At 42.8% G+C, this 21,180-nt stretch overlaps 1 protein-coding gene across 3 annotated transcripts in view; it reads right to left on the bottom strand.

Annotated features, from left to right (window-relative positions):
* Positions 1 to 416: 416 nt before the first annotated feature.
* Positions 417 to 21,180, bottom strand: part of PSKH1 (protein serine kinase H1) — a 61,876-nt gene continuing 41,112 nt past the window's right edge. The window contains exon 3 of one of the 3 annotated variants that reach the window (XM_072636095.1): positions 417 to 4,815. In XM_072636095.1, the coding sequence (XP_072492196.1) occupies positions 4,498 to 4,815 (318 nt within the window). In that variant the 3' untranslated portion in view covers positions 417 to 4,497. The remainder of the gene's footprint in view (positions 4,816 to 21,180) is intronic. The other 2 variants (XM_072636096.1, XM_072636097.1) reach the window with 2 other exon arrangements.

Below are 21,180 nucleotides of genomic sequence, written 5' to 3'. Positions count from 1 at the left end.
ATGAAGTGGGACAGGGAGACCTCAGGGTGAGAGGAGCTGCTCCTCCCTAGACTCTAGCACTACCTCACACTCCCTACCACTCCCCATTAGGGTTCTCAACTCAAGGCATTCATGTGCTATGGTGGACACAATGCTAGGCCCAGAGTCACGAAGATCTGAGTTCAAATGTGATCTCAGATATTTGCTAGCTGCGTGACCCTGGGCAATTCCTTTAACCCGTTAGCCTCAGTTTCCTTATCTATAAAGTGGGGATAATAACTACATTTACCTCCCAAGATTGTTGTGAGAGTCAAAGGAGATAATGATTATAAAGCACTCAGCACAATACCTGGCACTCATAAGTGCTATATAAATGTTCATTATTATTATTATTTTTCCACCTCCTCCCCTACCCCAAACCAGGAAACAGTCATGGCCACAGGGACGGCACAGTCATCCTGGGGGAAGACTGCACGTTTATTGAATATACAAGATACATTTGCAAACTGAGTACACAAAATAAATAACTTTATACATTCTCAATCCAATGGCACAAGCTCCCAGGGAACAATAGTATGAGGGACTTTTTTAATGTCAAGACGCTGAGACAAAGAGCGAAGGTCTCAAACCCACAAGTACATATTTATTCAGCCTCTCATGGGGCAGGGGGGAGGAGTGGGAAGGAGGGGAGATATGTGGGTCCAAAATTGGCAAAAAAAAGTGGGGTAGTGGTATGTAGGTAGTAGGATTGGCAAATGAGAAAGTCCACTGAAGGGACAGGCTCCCCAAAGAGATCCCTGGGAAACAAGTAACAGAAGAAAAGTACAGGAAGCTTCCACCCAGTCATCTCCCTTCCCCTAACCTAGACAAACTCAATGACCTCTCCAGGGTAGGGCTCCTGGAAGCAGGACAAAGAGTAAGCTGAAGGAGGTATGGGAGCAAAGAAGCTCTAGGTCCACCACATCAGGGATTTGCTTTGCAGTCCCTTAGGTCTCCCGTTGCTGTCCAGAACTCCAGGACATTGGATTAAGTGGCTGAGAGTTCTCCTGGTTGTGGGACCATCTGCCTGGGGAACCTTATGTCTTTGGGACAGTAAACTGGGTCTGAAAGTCACTGGACTGTCAGAGGAAAGCAGAATGGCCAGTAGAGTAGCCTGGGAGAATAGTGTCTAGGCTCCCTAGGCCTTGGAGAAGGCACTCTGTGACACATGGCTCTCTCTCTCTCTCTCTCTCTCTGGCACAAAAGTAAACTTGCATACATAAACATAAAAAGTCACTTTGGCTTGGTTTTCCTGTTGGTACCAAGAATCACCAGAACAGGAGGCCTGCTCCTTGGCACTGCTGGTCAGAGTGGGCAACAATGTTCATATGAATAGTTTTTGTCTTTTTATTGTTGGTTTGTTTTACATAAAGAACAGTGTTACATTAGATCTCTATGGGCCTGGAATATAGGAGAATACCCACTTGTTTTCTTGGCAGAAGCCCCTACCCTAAGTGCAATGAGGGTCTTATTAAGGAGGCAGCTTGGCTCCTCTACTAGAAATGAAGCCCTAGCCCCTTCTCAAACTTGCTGAGAGTAGCTTCAGTTTAAAAACAGGCAATAAAAACTGAGGGCAGCCCCCTAAAATAGGCTCTACTGCTTTATCTTAGCTGCAAGCCTGACAAAGTTTGCAAGTCCATGCATTTAAGAGGAGTCAGAGATGTCTAAGCAGACAATACAGTCTGGTCAGGACTGACAGTATACAGTCCCAAATGGGCCATGTTGGGGGAACCAGCCCCCCTCCATCCCAACCCTGCAGTTTCACCTTGGGGCACTGGGGCCTCCCCCACCCCTTCCCTGCAGGGCTAGGCAGATTCGCACAGTATTGCTAAGTTCCACAAGAAATTTCGTAAGGAGAGGCTTTCTGGGGGGTGGGGGGGGTGGGGGGTGGAGGGGAAGGGGATGAAGAATGAAGCTATCACAAACTGCCTTATTCCTCAGACAGCACAATTCCAACTCCAGAACCTCCTGTCAGGCCCCATAGTGGCTCCTTCCCAGACTCACTGCCCATCCATATCCCAAGTAGCCACTAGATGTCACTTAGACTTTGTCCATGGAAGACTGGTTCATTTAGTGGGCAAACCCTTATATACAAGCCAAAAGAGCCCTGAAAACATCCTGCCCGTATAGTATGATGGAAAAAATAGGCTAGACAAATGAGCTCTAAAGAGTACAGAAGAAATAAGGCAGGGACATCGGGTCTACATTGTGATGGCAGAGACAGCACCTGGAGGCAGGACAAAGAGGTAACACTCACCCAGCTTTGTAGCCATCCCTGACTTAGAAGTGGAAAAACCCTTGAAAACAGAGGCAGGGCATAACTCCTCCCCCAAGGACAACAGGGCATATAGGATAAGACGGGAAAGGGAAATGTGTATATGCAGTTTTCTAAGAGGAGGGAAAAATTGGTAGCCACAACTCTGCACAGAGGCCAAGATGATTTACCTCAGTCTGCCTTGGAGACTAACTTCAGCTGTTTTCCCCTCCAGCCCAAGTACTCACCAACAGGAAGGAAAACCAGCCACTATCCTTTTTCCTGGCTACAGATTAGGTTATATGCCCTTTGTCCTTCCAGAGCTAACGACTAGTTAGGTTCAAGTTTCCTTTATATACAATTTCCTGGAGAAATCAGATGAAATGTAGAAGACCAGGACAACACTGGGATATCATAGGACACTTGAACCCTTGGAATCAGCTGGGTACCAGGTCTGCTTCGAGATAGTCAATATGTATATGGTAGCAACTTCCCAGGGGAAGGTAAGCAGCTAGGTAATACACTGGATAGAGCTCTGCTCTTAGAGTCACAAAGACCTGAGTTCAGATTTGGCCTCAGACACTTATTAGCTGGGTGACCCTGGGCAAGTCACTTAACCCTGTTTGCCTTAGTTACCTCATCTCTAAAATGAGCTGAAGAAGGAAATGGCAAACCACTCCAATATTTTTGGCAAGAAAATCCTTAAATAGGGTCTCAAAGAGTACTACAAGGCTAAAAATGACTAAACAACCAGGGAAAGGAAGCAGATTGTCCTAAGGGATGGAATGACCAAGATGGCTACATGTACTCTGTATTTCTTTTTTCACATACACATATTTCTATTGAAAAGAAGATCCTATAAGAAGATAGGCCCTACACAGGCTCCTTAGTGGATCCTTCCCCCATTCACTAGATAGAAATGGACCTGGATGCTCAGCTGCACCCCTCCCATGCCACCCTCACCCCAAGGCCCCCAGAGTAAGTCACACTCTTGCACATCCTGGTAGATTCTCCAGCCTCCCTCCCCCCACCAGGCACTTCCCCTCTGAGTCACTACTGATCACTTCCTCCAGCCCAGGTGAGCCCACCACAAAGGCAATTCCATTTTCTGTTAGTTATAGCGGTGGTACTGATCAGAAAGGGTACTCTTGTGCCAAGGACATGCTATAGATAACAGCTCTGACTTCAGTGTTCCCTTCTCTATTTCTGGATACTCAGAGCCTCTCTCAGAAAGGAAGGACAAGAAAATGGGAAAGAAAGGAAAAAGGGTAGATATTTGGGCAAGTTTTCCTGTGAAGCCTTCAAATAAGCAGAACTAAAGGAAACTTATTTGAGATCAGGGGGCTCTCATGTACTGGCCCCATCTGGTGCCAAGTGAGTAGAAAAGAATAAAGAGGCCTGGGGTTTGGTTAAAAAAAATGACAAAACAAAAAGCACCTCTCCTCAGGAAAATTTGGAGCATTACCACCAAATAATGCAGCCTGCAAGGAGGTGCATCCCTTACTCTAAGCCAACAGCCTGGCCTGTGTAACATCACACCCACAAGTACCATCTCTAGGGTGGGAATAGTAAGGAGACAGGGCAGGGGGGACTGGATTCAGGGAAAGAGGAACAAGGGACTTCCCTTTCTTTAAAATGCCCACAGAGCTCTGCTTCTTGCCCTACCACTGTAAGGTGCTCAGATCTAAAGTTCCTAGTCTAGTCTTGGTTCCCTCTTCATCCTCCAGACTGCCACTGGTTCCCCCTACCTCCACCTGGTGCGTTTACAGTTCTGACACAGCAGGAAGCTCTTAGGTAGTTGAGTCATAACCACTCAGTACTCCAACCTCCCAGTAAAGGTGGGCACACAACAGAAATACCATCTGTCCTTTGTCATCTAAGAGGGGTTCTTGATACAAACAAACATGACACCTATGAATATGGGATGGATGTGGGCAGACAGTCCTTAGAATCCAGCATTAATAAATAATAGTGGGTACCCCAGCCCCACAAGGCTTTTCTCCTTCTGGGGCCCTCACTAGCCTGGGGAGCAGCACAAGGCACTTAAGACAGTGGATGTCTGGCAAAGGGATGGGAGTCTGTTGTGTAGCCCAAGACCCTTCCCCAAGTGAGAAGGGAAACTCAGGGGACTATGGTGCCTGCTCCTGCTCCCAGGCACCGGGTCCCACTGCCACTTCCCCAGGGTGTGTCTGAGAAGATCTCAGTTGTGCAAGGACAGTAGCCGCTCAGCCATTATACTGCTGTTGGTAGCGCAGGTTGAGTTCTCGAAGTTCCCGCTCACGCACACGCCGAGATTTATTGGACTTGGTTGAACGGCTGGAGCGTGTGGACTGAGCCGACTTGGTGCTCTGGCACCGAGAAGATGCCCTCTTGAGAAGATTCTGGGAAATTGAGCGGTGAAGATTCTTCATGGATGAAGAGGCAGCCATGCTCACCACCCATGGGTGCTTCAAGGCTTGGAGAGCTGTCATCCTGGCACCAGGATCCACAGTTAGCAGACGGTCAATGAAATCCTTCGCCAAATTTGATACACTAGGCCAGGGCTGGGAAAGCAGAGAGGGAAACTAGTTAGGGCTAAAGAAAACCTGGTGAATAGAAAGATCACTAGATTTGAGAGTCAGACAATCTGAGTTCAAATATACCAACTTTCTACCTGCATGATCTTTAGACAAATTATAATTTGTGTTTCAGTTTCTACACCTAAAAAATGAGGGTCACTCTGTGACCTGTGTCCTGTTCCTGTGTCCTTTAGGACCTTCTGTCTTAATCTTCTAAGAAAGTCAGTCCCTTCCCAGCTATAAATTCCACAAGCCTCCATGGCTGACACTAGGAAGTTGGGCAATCCCAACACTGTTACACAGCAGCTGTCCTGCTCTGGGCTCCCAGGCCTTTGGCAAAACTGCTCTTAAAAGCCAGGGTGCCAGGTCTGGCATTTTAGGTCACACATTTCCAAGGTTCCCATTATCTTCTTCTTGGGGAAAGTCTCTCTGAGGAATTGAGAACCACCCCACCCCTTGTGCCTTGTGCCCCCTTCTTTTCTAACCATTCCTTATTAAGGTTTTGGGTTTTCCTTCCCTACTCCTCAATCTTAACCAAAAGGCCTGGTTTCCATTAGTCCCTGATAAACTGGCAAATTTCTATTCTGCCCCCTACTCTTATATCCCATGTAGTTAGCATATCTCTAGATTTGCCAGGGCTTCACAGCACTTCCAATCCTTCTGAATCTGAGGCAGGGTGGGGAGGGGGTGGCAGTGGTGATGGCGCCTGACTTCCCAGGAGTGTTGGCTTTCTTGAGAGTAAGAGGGCCTCTCAAAGGGTCCCAATGACTCCAAGCCTACTTGGCAAAATGCCTGTCCTACTTCCCAACCACTACTTGATCCAGTTTTACAACTGAAGAGACAGCTCAACCAGGCTATGAAAGAAAGCTTTTTCAGAAAGGCCTGCTTTTCTTTTGCCACAGAAACATAAGGAACAGTCTTAGCCCTGAAATACAAAAACTCTTGCTGGTCATGAAAAGAAATCTCTTCCTTTCATTAGTCCCTCCACAACCTGCAGATGCTTCTTCAGTTTAATTCAAACTTCATTAAGGGCCTTCTGTCTCTAGAGTCCTGGGCCTGTGGGCACTAGGGGAGATGCAGAACTTAGATAAGACAGATGTGTCCTGCCCTCACCCATCTTGGTCTACTACTATAGGACTTCTTAACCTGAGGTCTATAAACTTAAAAAAAAAAAAAAAGGATTCTGATAACTACATTTCAATATAATTGGTGTCCTCAATCATGTGCCTATCTCCAGTATATGGTACATTATATCTTAGGAAGCTCCTGACCTGCAGAGACATTAGCCCTAGAATTCACACTTCTCTAATTAGTGAGGTGCCCTGCCAGCCACCGGGCAGCAAGCCCAGCTTCTTCAACAAGCTCTCAGGCCAGTGGCCTCTCTGTCTTCTCCATTAGAAGGCAAGCTCCCTGAGGGCAGGGATTCACTTTTTTTTTGCTTCTGTTTGTACTCCCAACATTCAGCACAGAGCCTGGCACATGCTAAGTGCTTAACAAATGCTTGCCCACCAACTGCTAATTTTATTCATTTAAAAACATCATTTTGAAAAGAGGTCCATAAACCTCACTGCACTGTGGAAGGGGTCAAGGACACAAAAAAGTCTAAGACCCCTGGCCTAGGAGACAGCGGTGACACAGACCAACATTAGTGCAACACTAAGTAGCATGTTCAGGGAGGGAGGGACAATGGGTTATGGGACATCAGAGAAGAGAAGAGCTTATTTTCTACCATGGCTAATCCCACACAGATTAGAATTCTGGGTCTCAACTGGAAGGTTCATACAATTATAGATTTAGTCAAGCAGTCATTCAACAAGCATTTATGAAGCACTAATTAATTATTAATCAGGCACTGTGCTCAGTGTTGTAGATGCAAAAATGAAAAAACAGTCTCTACCAAGGAGCTCGCATTCTAACGGGAGGCACTGAGGGGGAACAAGAGACACATCATATGGAAAACTAGATGATATAATACATAATAAAGTGGATGGAAGGGAATCTGAGAAGGAAAGCACCAGCAGCTGGGTGTGGAACTAATGGGGAATGTTCCTACAGAAGGTGGGATATGAAACTGAGTCCTGAAGTCAGAAAAACTAAAAGACAAAGGCCAGAGATTTAGAGTTAGAAGGGGCTTTAGAACTCATCTAGTCCAAGCTCCTAATTTTACAAGTGGGGAAACTAAGTCCCAGAGAATGGAAAAGTCTTGCCCTAAGTCATGCACTACTGGTCACCCAGGGGTGAGGTCTCCCTATTACATAGAGAGAATGGGCAGGTTAAATGATTTACATATCTAAGGGTTTTTTTTTTTAAATTAGCTTTGAATACCATGGACAAGTCATTTTCCCACAATGAGCTTTAGTTTTCTCATCTAGAAGATGGGTAAAGATATTTTACAATCGACCTTGGCAGGGCTGCTATGCAGGTAGAGGTTTATACAGGTGAGCTATAACATCTGTCTGCATAATCATGTAGCTTTAGCTACCCAAACAACGAACTCATGAGCAAATTGGATTTCTTAAGCGACCAATTACTCTGTTTTCATGGAAAGAGGCGGCTGGCAGGTTCGCTAATGAGCAATCTCTCCCAGTCAGCAGACACAAATCACCGTATTGATCTGTTTATGCCACTAGAGGGCTCACCTGCTGTACTCTGTGCAATTCAAATTTTAATTCATTATACTCCTCTGAGGAAAATAACAACATGTCCAAGGCCACTGGTCATAAGGTGCCACCACTATCTGATGGGCCAGGGCTAAATTTCACATAAAGTAGCACCGAAAGAAGGAATGCTCTTTGGGAGCAGGAATTGTATTCACTGTGCGTTATGTATTCCCCCTGAATAATAGTGCCTTCTATACAATAAGCACTTAATGAATGCTTGTGTAATTCAGCTGAACCATGACAAAGCTCAGGTATAAGACTGATATCACCAGACTGACACTGGGTAGGATAAAGCACACTGCCAAACTCAGGATGAAGCTAGCAGAGAACCTGAAAAGACTATCAAAGAGAAACGCAAGACAAGGAAGGAGGATGAGATGAGTGGAGCTGACCAGGATGGTGACATCACGGAGTCCTTCCCCACCTGACTGAGTTTCCTGGATCTTGCTGGGGAGTGTCCCCAGTGGAGAGAACTGGTCCGCTGCAATACTATTAGCAAGGCAACATGAACTCAACTTTCACCAATCATGGACACAGGGGAAAGCAAAGAAAAATCAACATTCTTGCATAAGAGGAAGCAATGGTAGAAACAAAAAACATAAAAAGGACAAAGGGATATCAATTAGATCTCTGATCCCTTGAGTGTTTTGGATGGAAATGGTGAAAAGTTAGATGCCTGGGACTCCCTGAGGAACAAGGTGGACCCAACTAAGCATTGTGTTGAGGCTTCCTTAAGGCAATATGGTGTAAAGAACCCTTACACAGTAAGTGAAAAAATCTAAGTTACTGTCCTGGCTCTACTAATTCCAAGATGTGTGACCTTGGAAAAGTCAATTTTTCTGAACCTCAATTCTTCAAGTATAAAAAAAAGAAAATAATAATCCCTCCCTTACCTCCCTCATACAGCTTTGATGAAGATCAAATGAGATAGTGTATGAGAGTGATTTTAAGAAGAGAGATTTAAGAAACATAAAGTACTGTACAACATAAAAGGGTATAGTATTAACAAGAGAAGCACTAATCACTAAGTTCTACTTCCCTTGTATTTGCTGAAGCCTCTTAGCACAGTTTAAAATCCAAAGGCTGTCACTGAGCCCACAATGCCTATCACCACTTTACCCATATCCCCATTTCTCTAAACAACAGCCCTGTGCCCTCCACACTATAAACACCCACTATAGCCATACCCTGAGAAACTTTCCTCTTAAGGCAGGAAGCAGGGCCCTCTGTCAACCAACTCAAGCCTGCTCACTCTGCAGCCACTGAAAAGGGAAGAATCTCTGCTGTAATTAATTCTCGTTAAAACAAAGCATTAAGAAAAACTGCAAGGCTGTTAGCGTTATTTCCTTTTTTTCTTACCTTCTACAAAATACCTAAGTCACAGCTTTGGGACAGGGAATGATCAGGGAAAGGCAGGGAGAGGAGGCTGGGAAGAGGCTTGCTCAGTATGATGCCAGGGTAAGGAAGTAGATTCCAAGTTGGGACTCACAGAATCACACAACTGGAATAGGAAGCAACCTCAGCAGCCATCTAGTCTAAACGCTATGTGAAAGGAATCGCTACCCAGCTTACAGGACAAACGGTCCTCCAGCCTCTTTTTGAGGACCTGTGATGAGGGAAATGCATCACATTTTTGGTCTCAAGGGGAACAGTTTGATGAAATTCAACTACTCTTCATACAAGGTAGCATCAATTTAACTTAGGTGAAGATAAATTCACTGAGGGTGACCTTTTGGGCAGATCTAACAGTGAGGAAGTTTTCCCTAACACCGATCCTGACTCTGCCTCTGTATCTCACACCTATGGGTCCTGGTTCTGCCTCTATGGCCAAAGAGAACACATCTCATCCCTCCTCCACAAGGAAGACCTTCAAACACACATCTACCCTGTCCCTGCTCCCTTCTTCCAGTTAAACATCTCCATTTCTTTTAGTGATCATCACATGGAACAAACTCGAGGAACTTCTTTCCTAAAGATGAGTGATTACAAAGCTTATTTTATACAGTGCTTTACAATATACAGAGCATTTTCTCCTCACAACAACCCTGTGAAACTCTGAGATGAATGGAAGAGTAACTTTCTCCCTAGCTCTCTGCAGTGGGAAGAAAGCATCACTCATTGAGCTCACCAAATATTCATCCAGGCTCACTCTCTACAAGAGCCTGAGAGGGCCATGAATGGAACTGGCTGGTATCTTTGCCCACCCAGAGTTTACAATTATTCAGGAGGAAGAAACTGTGTACAAAGCTGACTACTTTAAACTGTGATTACTTTTAAATACCATACAGGGGCACAGCTGGCAAACCCTGGAGAAAGTGCAGCCTTTCCTCTAAAAGACCTTGATCTGCACTTGCCCTTTGACTTCTTATGGTCACAAACAGCAATTCTTCTTCAAAGGTCTTCCTTGGCCTGGGGAAACTTGTTTTCAAATGAAAGGCACGCCCCTCGAGATGAAGGGAGGGCATCACAGCACTCTTAGGTGCCCCCCAATTCTCTTGTCAAGGCAGCTAATCCCTGCTTTGCTGGCCATCTGTCACTGATGGGGAAATCCCTTCCTATGGATTGGCCCCTGGCCTTTCTAGGCCTGAAGCTGTGGAGGAGACAGAAAACCACAGTGAAAAGGGAGAAAGGAACATGGCCAGCAAGTCTTTGGCCCAAAAATAGGAAACTCAATCTGCTTCTTTTTGTTGCTGGCCCTTGTGGCTTTCCCTATTGGTGACTAGCCTTCCAGTGAGCTACTAAGGCCCTGCAGCCTCACAAGAAATAGTCAAGAGGGGGGAGAGAGGGAGGCTTCATAATCAGTCTCCCCAAAAGCAGGTCTACCCAGCAGCTCTCTCAGTAACCTGCACTGGTGATAATGACCACTGTTTACCAGGGAAACCAGGTAGAGTTTACATGTCCTGTCTCAGAACTGTCCCATTTTACTCTTCTAGCAAGGGTTAGATACCAGCAGGGAATATGCCTCCAGTAAGACCCAAACACTGAATAGTTTGATCTATAGCCAGGAAACTTCAAAAGAAGCTAGTTCCAGAAAGGTCAATTCTGTCACATTCTCCTCATCTCATGGCACCAAATCTGAGAGACCAAAGAGAACCCGAATGTTTTAGAAAGCCCAGTGCTCACTCAGCAAAAACTAAAAGCCCACAACAATTTGGAGCAAGCCTAGCAAGTCATCGGAACTTCAACAGGGAGAAAGGAATCAATGTTTTCTAAACAGAACAGAAACGATGAATTATCAAACTAGATGATGCCTCCCCTTAGATGTAAGCCTATACTCCTGCCCTCCCAGCTGACAGGCTCCAGATTATCAATGAGCTTTATAATAGCTCTGCCAATCACTTCTTTAAAGAAAAGCTGGGTGCTTTCTGTGGATAACAACTACTTTGGCTGCCCCGTTATCATAGTAGGAGAAGCATCTGAGTAGGAATTAGAAATCTAGGCTCTGGCCCTGGGGTTATCTCTCTTTTCTGTGACATGGACCATTTCGGCAGTCTAAGGAAGCCTATGGACCCCTTTTCAGAATCATGTTTTAAGTGCATGAAAGAAAATATGTAAGCTTGTAAAGGAAACTAATTATATTGGAATAGTTATCCAAATATTAGAAAAACAAGCTGGCAAATCCCAGGTTAAGAGCCCCTGCTCTATCTTATTCTGCTACTCACTGGCGCTGTGATGGAATAATTCCCTTCTTGGGACCTCTGTTTACTGATGGGGTTTGAGTATTTGAAGTTCCTTCCAGGCAACATTCTATCATTACTCATTTCAAAAATTTTCTTCTAAATTTAATATTACAAATAATGCTTCCATCTGGATTCAGATTTTACTTTTCAGGATACTTGGCTTGGAATCCTGATGTCTAGCCTCTGCCAGTGTCTTCTGCCTCTGGATCCAGAAGCCCCCAAGTAGCCTGGCCCATAGGCCACAATCTACCTTGCACCAGTCTCCCAAAAGGTCCAACAGGAGCCTCAGTTCTATAGAAGAGGGATATACAATGAATCACTTTTTGTTGATTTTTAAACATACCTGAAAACATTATAAGAGGCAGACTGAATGTGTTACCTCAATCATGATTGGAAAGCCCTTTCTAGAAGAGCCCCACTGCTTGCTCTTTATCTCTTCTCACTATCCAAGTCCTCCTCTAGAATCTGACAAGGCCATGCATTCCTGTTCCTCTCTTCCTTTTCATTCTTATTCCAGATTCAGCCCTAAAGCAGTTAGATTCCACCATGAATCACAATGACTAAATTCATTTTCTGCACGAGCTCTTAACTAGGTAAGCAGAACCTAAGTTCTAAGGATGCAAAAGCACTTGCTCCTGAGCCCTGTGTATGTCAGCTTCCCCTTACTGTTCTTACAACATCACAAACACCACAGAATTGCAGAATATGGAATTCAAAGAACTGGGAATTACTTTAGAGAAGATCTAGTTCAATCCCCTCATTTTAAAGCAGAGGTGAAACTCAGAGAAATGAAGGAGCTTCTAAGATCATGTAATTAGTAAGAGACAGAACGTTATAGTGAATTTTTTTAAGTGGATTTGGAGTCAGAAGAAAGAAAGTTTTCTCATCTGTAAAATGGGAATAATGTTGGTGAGGCTCAAATGTGATAAGGGACGTAAAGATATTTTTTAAACAATAAAACATATAAATGTAAAAGATAATGAGAAGAACCCTCAAGTCAATATTCTATCCATCACGCCATGATGCTTCTCCTTTAAGAATGGAGAACTTTCTCCAACATTCCACAATGCAAAGGGGGGCACCTAAGCCCTCCTTGGACCATCCTAACATTGTGTTAAATTTGTCTTTGCACATATTTTCTAAGCCTTCGACGGTAATTGGATAAAATAGAATACAGTGGCTGAGGAGATGACATAAAAGAGAACCACAATAACCTTTTAATAATCCACTGTTCTCTAAGCAGGAGCAGCCATCTGGGGCTCTGAACTGCTACGACCCATCTTTCCCAATAAAATCACCAAGTGGATTCCACTGATACAACCCTGGCCACCTGGGCACCAATGCTGCTCCAGATGCCCCTGGGCTCTGACCAACTGCCCTGAAACAACGTCTGGGCAACCCAGCTCTGTTAGCTCGTTCAACCTTCATGGACACACCAGCTCAGTATAGATTTCTAGGGATCAGACAGTAATTAATGGTTTTGCAGAGTAAGGGGGTGGGAAAGAAGGCTCAGGAATGAAGTATTAGAAAGTTGGCACTTTTTAGCAAAGGCCAAGGTGACACAGCCAATTAAAGCAATTAGGAATTCTGCTTTCTGGCATTTGCCTCCTGAACAAACTTTTTAGAGGAGACTGCTGGTTCCAGAAAGCCTGAATGCTCATACTACCATGATTAATTATCATCTACATTCCTATTGACCTATTTCTTCTCTAAAGTAAAGAAGATAAAACACCCAAGTGGGTGTTTAAACACTAGGTTTAAACACTGGCTGTGTACTTACCACCAGCAGAACCTCAGACAAGTTCCTTAAACTTGTGGCCAGCTTCCTGGCCTATAAAATTAAGGGCTTGGGACAATCATGATCCTTAAGAACCCTTTCAACTCTAAATACTACGAAACCTCTTCCTGATTCCAAAATAAGGGGTTTTTCTTTATGCACATCCCCAACAAGCCAAAGAGACCACACTGATGGCTCCTACAGAAAGGAATCTTTCCCAAGACCTGTGGGACAGTTTCCAAGGGTAGGTAGGGAGCCTGTGGTCTCAAGGCCATATGTAACCCTCTAGGTCCTCAAGTGGGGCCCTTTGACTATACCCAAACTTCAAAGAACAAATCCCCTTCATAAAAGGATTTGTTCTGTAAAACTTGGACTCAGTCAAAAGGCCAAACTCGAGGACCTAGAAGGCCACATGTGGCCTCAAGGTTGCAGGTTCCCCACCCCTAGTAGAACTTCAGAGTCAGGAGAGAAGAAAGACTAGTGCAGGGGCAGTCAACAGTCAGTAAGACAAAGGCAGTATTACTACTTATTCCTCACAGACTTCAAAGTTCCTGAACAACAGTATTGTGGTTTTTAGCTCCACAAAATCCTTAATAACCTTGTTGCCACATCCTGGAGAATGAGGTGAGCCACACTGATGAAGATGACCCACTAAAAGTCACACATTCCAATTTGCTTCCCCAGGAAGTCAGTCCACTGTAGGAACTAGGAATGGCAGGAGGCCTTCCTCTAACAAGCAACTACAAAACCACCATTAAGTTAGAAATCTGCACAATCTACATTACAGATGCCTGCTGCAATATAATACTGCATCAACTGAAATGTAACCTAAATACAAAAAATACAGAAGAAAATGATGTGGCTCAGATCAGTACCTGAGCAGAGCAACAACAAAAAAGGCCATTAGCCAGTCAAAACAGAAGTCTGAAATCTTGGTCAGTCAAAATGCGCCTGAGCCTTGGCTAGTCAGAAAAAAGATTGGAAAATAAGCAGCATTAACCAGACATGTCAATCAATTAATCAACAAATATTTATATTAAACATTCACTATGTGTCAGGCACTGTGCTGTCTGTCTGTGCTAGGCCCTGGGGATACAGACATAAAGAATGAGACAATCTTTACTTGCAATGAACTTACATTCTAATGGTGGAGATAATAAGTACATATAAATATCAATTTGTACAGCATAAAGTTAATAAACACAATTATATGCAAAGTATTTAAATACCAGGTGGTTTGGCAGAGAGGAAGAGAAGGAGGACACTAGCCATTGAGGGATGAGGGAAGGTTTCACGAAGACTGCCTGAGCTACATCTTAAAGGGAGAGGGACTCTGGGGTAGAAGAAAGAAGGGCTTGGATTCCAAGTATGGAGGACAGCCAGTGCAAAGCCACAGACACAGCAGATGGCATATCTTGTGTGAACAACAGACAGATTGCCAATTTGGCTAGACCACAAATGTGGGAAGGGGAGTAATGTCCAATGAAGCTGGAAAGATCAGTTGGGGTCCAGCTGTATAGGGCTTAAGAGCTAAACAAAGGAGCTTATATTTGATCCTAGAGGCAATGGGAAGTCACTGAAGTTGGTTAAGGAGAAGAGTCACATGATCAGATCTGCACTTAAGGAAAATTATTCTGGCAGAAGTGTATAGGATGGACTGGAGTGGTAAGAGACTTGGGGCATGGAGATTGACTAGAAGGCTGCTGCAAAAATCTAAGTAGAAAGTGATAAGGGCCTTAACTAAGAATGTAACTGTGAAGTAGCGAAAAGGGGTCACATGGGAAATGCTCGTAAGACAGAAATGGCAATTGATTAACTTCACAGGGTGAAGGCACTAAGGAGTCCTGGATAATGCTCAGATTATGAACCTGAGAAAATGGATGGTGCTTCCTTCAACAAAAACAGCTTGTGTGCAATCCTTAGAATGAAGGATTTAGAGGGGGAAAATAATGAGCTTAGTTTTAGACATATTGAGTTAAAGATGTCTCTAGAACATCTAGTTTGAAATGTCCAATAGGCAACTGGTGATCCTGGGGCTGGATATATAGATCTGGAAGTTATCTACATTTTTCAAATCCATAGGAGTTGATGAGGTTACCAAGAGAGAGAACAGAAGAGTAAAACACCTATAATTAGGAAACATGATGGGGAAAATGAGGAAGTGTATGTAAGCGGTAGGACAAGTAGGAAACATACTAGGACAGAGTAGTAATGAAAATCCATATATGCTATCCAATCAGGCTGACTACCTTTATGGACTCCAATGACATCTATCCTAGTATGTTTCATTTACACCAAGCTTTGAAGGAGGAGCAGCAAGATGACCAAATCACCCCCACTGCCTTGCCGTGAGTCATATCCATTTCCCTAAGACACTGAAGGGAGATAAAACCTAGATCAAGGGTTCTTAATCTCTCCGGGGTCATTGATCTCTCTGGCAGAATGTTTTTAAATACATAAAACACACAGGTATTAAGACAATTATCAGAATATCAAAAACCAAAACCATCATGTACCGCATGTCAGGAATACCTGGGCTAGAGTAGCTAGATATCTCTCTGGTTCCTGTCCTTTTTACTTTCCCAAAACAGAGCTAGATTCCATATTGTCTTTCCTGCAGGATACATGCTGGAGCTCCCTCTGGAGATTCTAACTGCACTCACTTTGGGTCAGCACTACTCAGGATGCTACACTTAGGCACTTACCTTAGTATCAGACCATCACGTTACACAGTGCTCCAAAAGGTGAGCCACCAACTTGAGAAACTCTCCAGGCTAGGGGAAGGCCTTGTAGCTGTATGTCTCAATTCCTTCTCAGCCCCTCTGCACAGGAGTAGACCACACCACCCTTGGCCTCTCATTGTCTCAGTCTAGATTTCTGACTAATCTAAGGATATGACTATGCTCAACAACAATTCACAACCTGTCAAATGGCTTGGCTCTCATCCCACTGAAATTCTAATTTCTGAAACTTCAAACCTGAAAGATGTACTTACTCTTACATAGATTAGAACACACCTGCTAAAACAGAATCAAAAGGAAAGTACAGGGTTAGAGTTCCTGAGCATCAAGATTGCTCTTGGGTTGATTCTGAAATTCAACTCCTCTAGAATCATTGTTATAAAAATGAAATTAAAAATATAATCTTTAAAACCTCCAAACTTCCTTTCCAATAATTCATTTTCAAAGTCTCAAAAAAGGGAAGAAATCATCTCACCAGCATCCTGCTCCTGACTGACAAACAAGGGAAAAGTCCTTTAGTCCAATGCTTCAAAAAGCACAACAGTACAGAATCTGAAGTCACTATGGGCTACTGGCCCTGGAACTGTCACTGACCTTGAGGCAGTGGGCCTCTAATCAAACTAAAAGAATGACTATCCCCTGAAATGGAACTGTAAAATTCCATCTTCTCTGAACTCTCTGGCTTCTTTGTTTTAAAGTATGGAAACTTTCTTTTCACAGTTCAACATTAAAACAACCTTATGCAACTGCTTTTACATTAAATACCCTGGACAATTCAATTCTTCAATTCAATTCAATTTCTAGCTTTTCTCTGGAGCCTAGAGATGACAGGAAAATGCAAAGGAAAAGAAAAAACTGTCAAGTGGAGGTACTGAGGGCTAACTTGATCAGTGTACAGATGTTCAACATTGAGATGGTTAATTTAAACATAAAGGTTATGGCTGGTCAATGTACTCACCAGCTCCTCTTGCTTTACTACTAAATGATCACTTCTATACTCAGCAAAATTGGGGATAGCTAAAGCCAAAAAAATTAGGCTACTACTCATCCTAGAGTTTCTATTCAAAGGTGTTTAGAGACCAAGCAAAAGGAGTTGTGGTGGAGGTAACCTGGGACACAAGTCATGCTCTATAGGAGGAAGAAAATGACCACCTAATTAGGAATCAGGAAACTACTATTACCCTAAGGCTATGATCTTACCCAAGTTGTCAAAAAGCAGCCTGGGCCTGAGTTTAGAGTAGACAGCAATGCCTGCGTGCTATCCTTGTTTAACAAAGCAGCCAGAAGCCAGTGGCAGCAGCCTTGGGTTTTGTTTCCAAGGCCTTGGTTTGAATCCTTAGCTCTCCTGTTGACCTTAGATGTCACATGACATCTGTGAAATTCAGTTACGTTTCCACAAAACAAAGGTACTAAAGCAAATTCCTAAGTTCCTTTCAGCTCTAAAATTCTACAATCCTAAGAACACAAAAATTTACCCGAATGCTGAAAATTGCAAAAGAGAACAGAACAGTTCACATAACCAAAGAGTTTTTCATTCCTATTTAAAAGACTGACCATAGATGGGTTTGTTCTTAGGCAATGCTAGTCTGCTGATGCTAGGCTGATCATCTCGCCAGACTGAAGCCATATGCTTAAGCATCAATGTCTACAAAATGGCACATTCTCATATAAGGTAATGAATTCTGCTGTCCTACTCTGGCTGAGCAGTTCTTGTTTATTTTTTCTTTTCCAAGCCAGTAAACTGATCAACCCTTCAGGTTTTCCCATAAAGAAAACACAGTCTCTAATCTGGGCTGAGGTGGGATGCTCCTGGAACCACACTTATCCCTCTGCCCAGCCCCAAATGCATCAAGCATTTTCTGTTAATCCTAAGAGGCTGCTTGTCATAAGCTTCCTCTACTCCCGTGGTATATTTTGCTGACAAGGCTGATAAAAATCTGGATGGAACAACAGTTAGTGTAGGGTCATACAATTTAAAACTTGAAGAGAACCTAGAGATCATCAAGTCTACTTTCTCATTTTAGAGTAAAACTGAAGCCCAGAGAAATAAGTGATTTGCCTAAGGTCAAAGATGTAGAAAATGGAGAACTGAGAAGAGGAACCCAGGTTTCTGACTCCAATTTCTACCATACTACATTACCTCCTATTTCAGGGGTTCTTAACCATTTTTTTAGTCAGGGACCCCTTTGGAAGCCTAATAAAGCCAATGGATTCCTTTTCTGAATGTTTTTAAATGCATAAAATAAAACATATAAAATTACAAAGGAAATCAACAATATTCAAAGACAATTATCCAAATATCAAAAACATAACAACAACAACTTTATAGACTTTAGGTTAAGAACTCTAATCAACTGATCCAAATGAGGGAAGTGTTGTCATGTTTTGTTGCCCAGGATTCCAAGTTCTATGCTGAAAATTCAGGTCTAATCTTGAGAGCTGACCCAAGAATCCTAATTCTTTGGACTCAGTTTGTCTCCACCCAAAGTTTTCAGTCAGTTAACAAGTATTTATTAAACACTTACTATGTATCAGGTATTATGCTAAGAGCTGGTGGTACAAAGAAAAGCAAAAACAGTCCCTACACTCAAGGAATTCATATTCTGATGGGGAGGCAAAATGTAAACAATTATATATATTATTTGTATACATCTATGTGTGTATACATGTGTATATATATGTATATGTATGTACAGACACACAGAGCAAACTGAATGTGTAATTTTCAGAGGGAAGGCAATATAGCATTGAGGGGAACCTGGAAAGGCTTCCCAAAGGATTTCAGCTGTGACTTGACAGAAATAGGAATGTTCAGAAGAGGAGAGGCTGGGAGAGAAAGCTGAATGCTGTTCTGAACATGTTGAGTCTGAGGTACCTGGAAGACATTCAGTTGGAAATAGGAAAATGATGCTGCAGGAATGGAGCTCAGAAAAGAGATGAGGGCCAGGTATAGATCTGGGAGTCATATGCTGAGAGTCATAGTTAAAATAACTGAACCCACTGAGGACAATCATATAAGACAATATAGAATGACAACAGAAGAAGGACTAGGACAGAACTTTAAAAGACAACCACAGTTAATAGTTGAGACTTGGGTAAAGATTTAGCAAAGACAGTGAGAAATCATTACGAAGGTAGGAGGAAAGCCAAGACACAGCAGTGTCTTTAAAACCCAGAAAGAAGAGTGTGTCAAGGAGAATGGTCAGAGAGGTAAAGAAAAGATGAAGACTGAAAAAAGTCCATGAGATTTGGCACTAAAGAGATGACTGCTAACTTCTGGAGAAAGTAGTTTGGAGAAAGTTGAATGATGAGTTTGAAGAGTGTAGAAGAGAGGAAATAGAGATATCAAGTATAGGTGGCTTGTTGGGGAATTTAGCTGAGAAAGAAAGAAAAGAAATAGGATGACAACCAGCAGAGATGGTAGGATTGGGGGAGGAGACATGGGCATATTTGAAGGTGTAGGAAAGTAGGGAAGGAACAAGTATCTAAGGAGAGACTGAAGATTGGAGGGAGAGTGGAAATGATAGTGGGGACAATCAGTTGTAGAAGAAAAGAGGGGATGAGATCAAGGGTGCATGTGAAGGGATGGTTTCAGAAAAACCTGCGAAATAATACAAAGGGAAGTGAGCAGAACCAGGAGAACAACCTACACAGTGATAGCAATATTGTGAGGAAAATCAACTGTGAAAAACTTAGTAACTGATCAACACAGCAATCTACCACAACTCCAAAGGACTCATGACATAAAATGTTATCCATCTCCAGTTAGAAAACTGATGGATTCAGAGTGCAGACTGAAGTATATTTTTTTCTTTATTTTTGGGGGGACTTAAATTTTAATTAAAAAAAAAAGGTATTTGTGGCTTTGGCAAGGACAACAGCCTTCAGCAGAAACTGGAATGAAACAGAAGAAAGTAAGGGCTGATGCCAGAAGGATATAAGATGAGAATGAAATAAAAGGGAACCCGTAATAAATGGCCTCAATCTTTTTGGTGAAGTATGATGCAAGGTGTTCAGCTGAAATGATAGGAGGAATCATTCCTGTAAAAAGTTTGATGAGAGATGAGGTCTAAAACTGCCACTGTGGTGAGTAGGACAGAGAATTAATTAGGGAGAAGATTATTTTGTTGCAGTGAGGCCCCAGCTGAGATTTGTCAGGAATTTAAGAAGTCTTTTGATAGTTGCAAAGACTGGTTTCTTCACTTTGCACATAATGGGAATTTTGTGTAGATCCTAACAATGCCTATGATACAAGTCAGTTGGTGCGGAAAAAATGAAAGACTCTCAGTAACCCTATGTTTTAAGACCAGATCCCTCAGTTCCATGTCAGCTGGTGGCACAGAATGAGGGGGGCAAGGATGCCTGCTCCACTGGCTGCCATTTCTAAAATAAAGAGAGAAACACAGAACTCTGATTCTTTGTCAATAGAAGGAAGCCCCTTAGAATCTGAGAGGGCAAATGCTAACCTTTGTAAAGATCTGCAGTGTCATATTGACAAAGACCTTGAAAGTACAGCCTAAGGAGCTATCATTAGCAGTATTAACTCCTCACTAGAAATTGCTTCCTTTGGTAGAGGGATGTTTTAGAATACTGGGAAGTACAAGAATTGGGTTTGGACATTCTAGGCTCTTTGGATTTTGTCTAGATCTGTGGACTGAATTTTCATTAAATTACAAGGGGTTTCTCTCCTGCAAAAGAGAGTTAGAATTTAAGCTTTGAAAATGGCAATTGGAGAATAAACTGAGGGATTGTGCTCACTGGATCTTAATCAGTGAGTATACCAAGTGTTTTTAGGCAGAATGTCATTTGCCATTGCTATTGACAGAGGGACTAGAGGCTTCAACTTGTAGTGGAGAGCGAAACAGACAAGTTATTAGGCCATGTGTTAACTAGAAAGAGGACTTAATTTGATTTTTGTTTCTTGTAGGGCAAAATCTCTAGAAGAATCAGGCCAAGTCTGCGTCTTGGTCATGGCAAGGAGAGTCTATGGGTCCTTTACCTCCAGTAAACAATTCAGATGGAGTGTGTGTTTCAGGTAGAGAAACAATGATAAAACCTTTAAAATCCTGCTCCAGTGATTTGTAATCAACAGTCAGTCAACTACCCTTTCAGTCTTTGGTATGTTATTAAATCTGATGCAATATGATAGAGTGGAAGGCATTATGAGCATCAGGGTCTGAGAAGTAAATAGTCTTTTTTTCAGAGGTAATGCAGCTCTTTAATTCCAAAACACTATTTACTTAGGAATGGTGTTAAGATGATTGATAGAACTTTTTTTGGAACTCAGATTTACAGGGAAGAGGAGGATAAGAATTTTTGATCAAGGTAGCTGCCTGAAGAGAGAGGCAGGGTGCCTGGTCCTATTACATGTATTCCAGAAAAAAAAATTAGACTATCCAAACACCTTAAGCACCCTATTTCAAGAAATCTTTAGAGAAAAGTACCCAAATTTCTTAGAAACAAAGGACAAGATGAAAACAGAAAGAATCCAG

Source organism: Notamacropus eugenii, chromosome 1 (genome assembly GCF_028372415.1).
Source record: "Notamacropus eugenii isolate mMacEug1 chromosome 1, mMacEug1.pri_v2, whole genome shotgun sequence".
Lineage (NCBI taxonomy): Eukaryota > Metazoa > Chordata > Mammalia > Diprotodontia > Macropodidae > Notamacropus > Notamacropus eugenii.
Note: the sequence above shows the minus strand (reverse complement) of the source record. Positions and strands in the feature narration are given on the sequence as shown.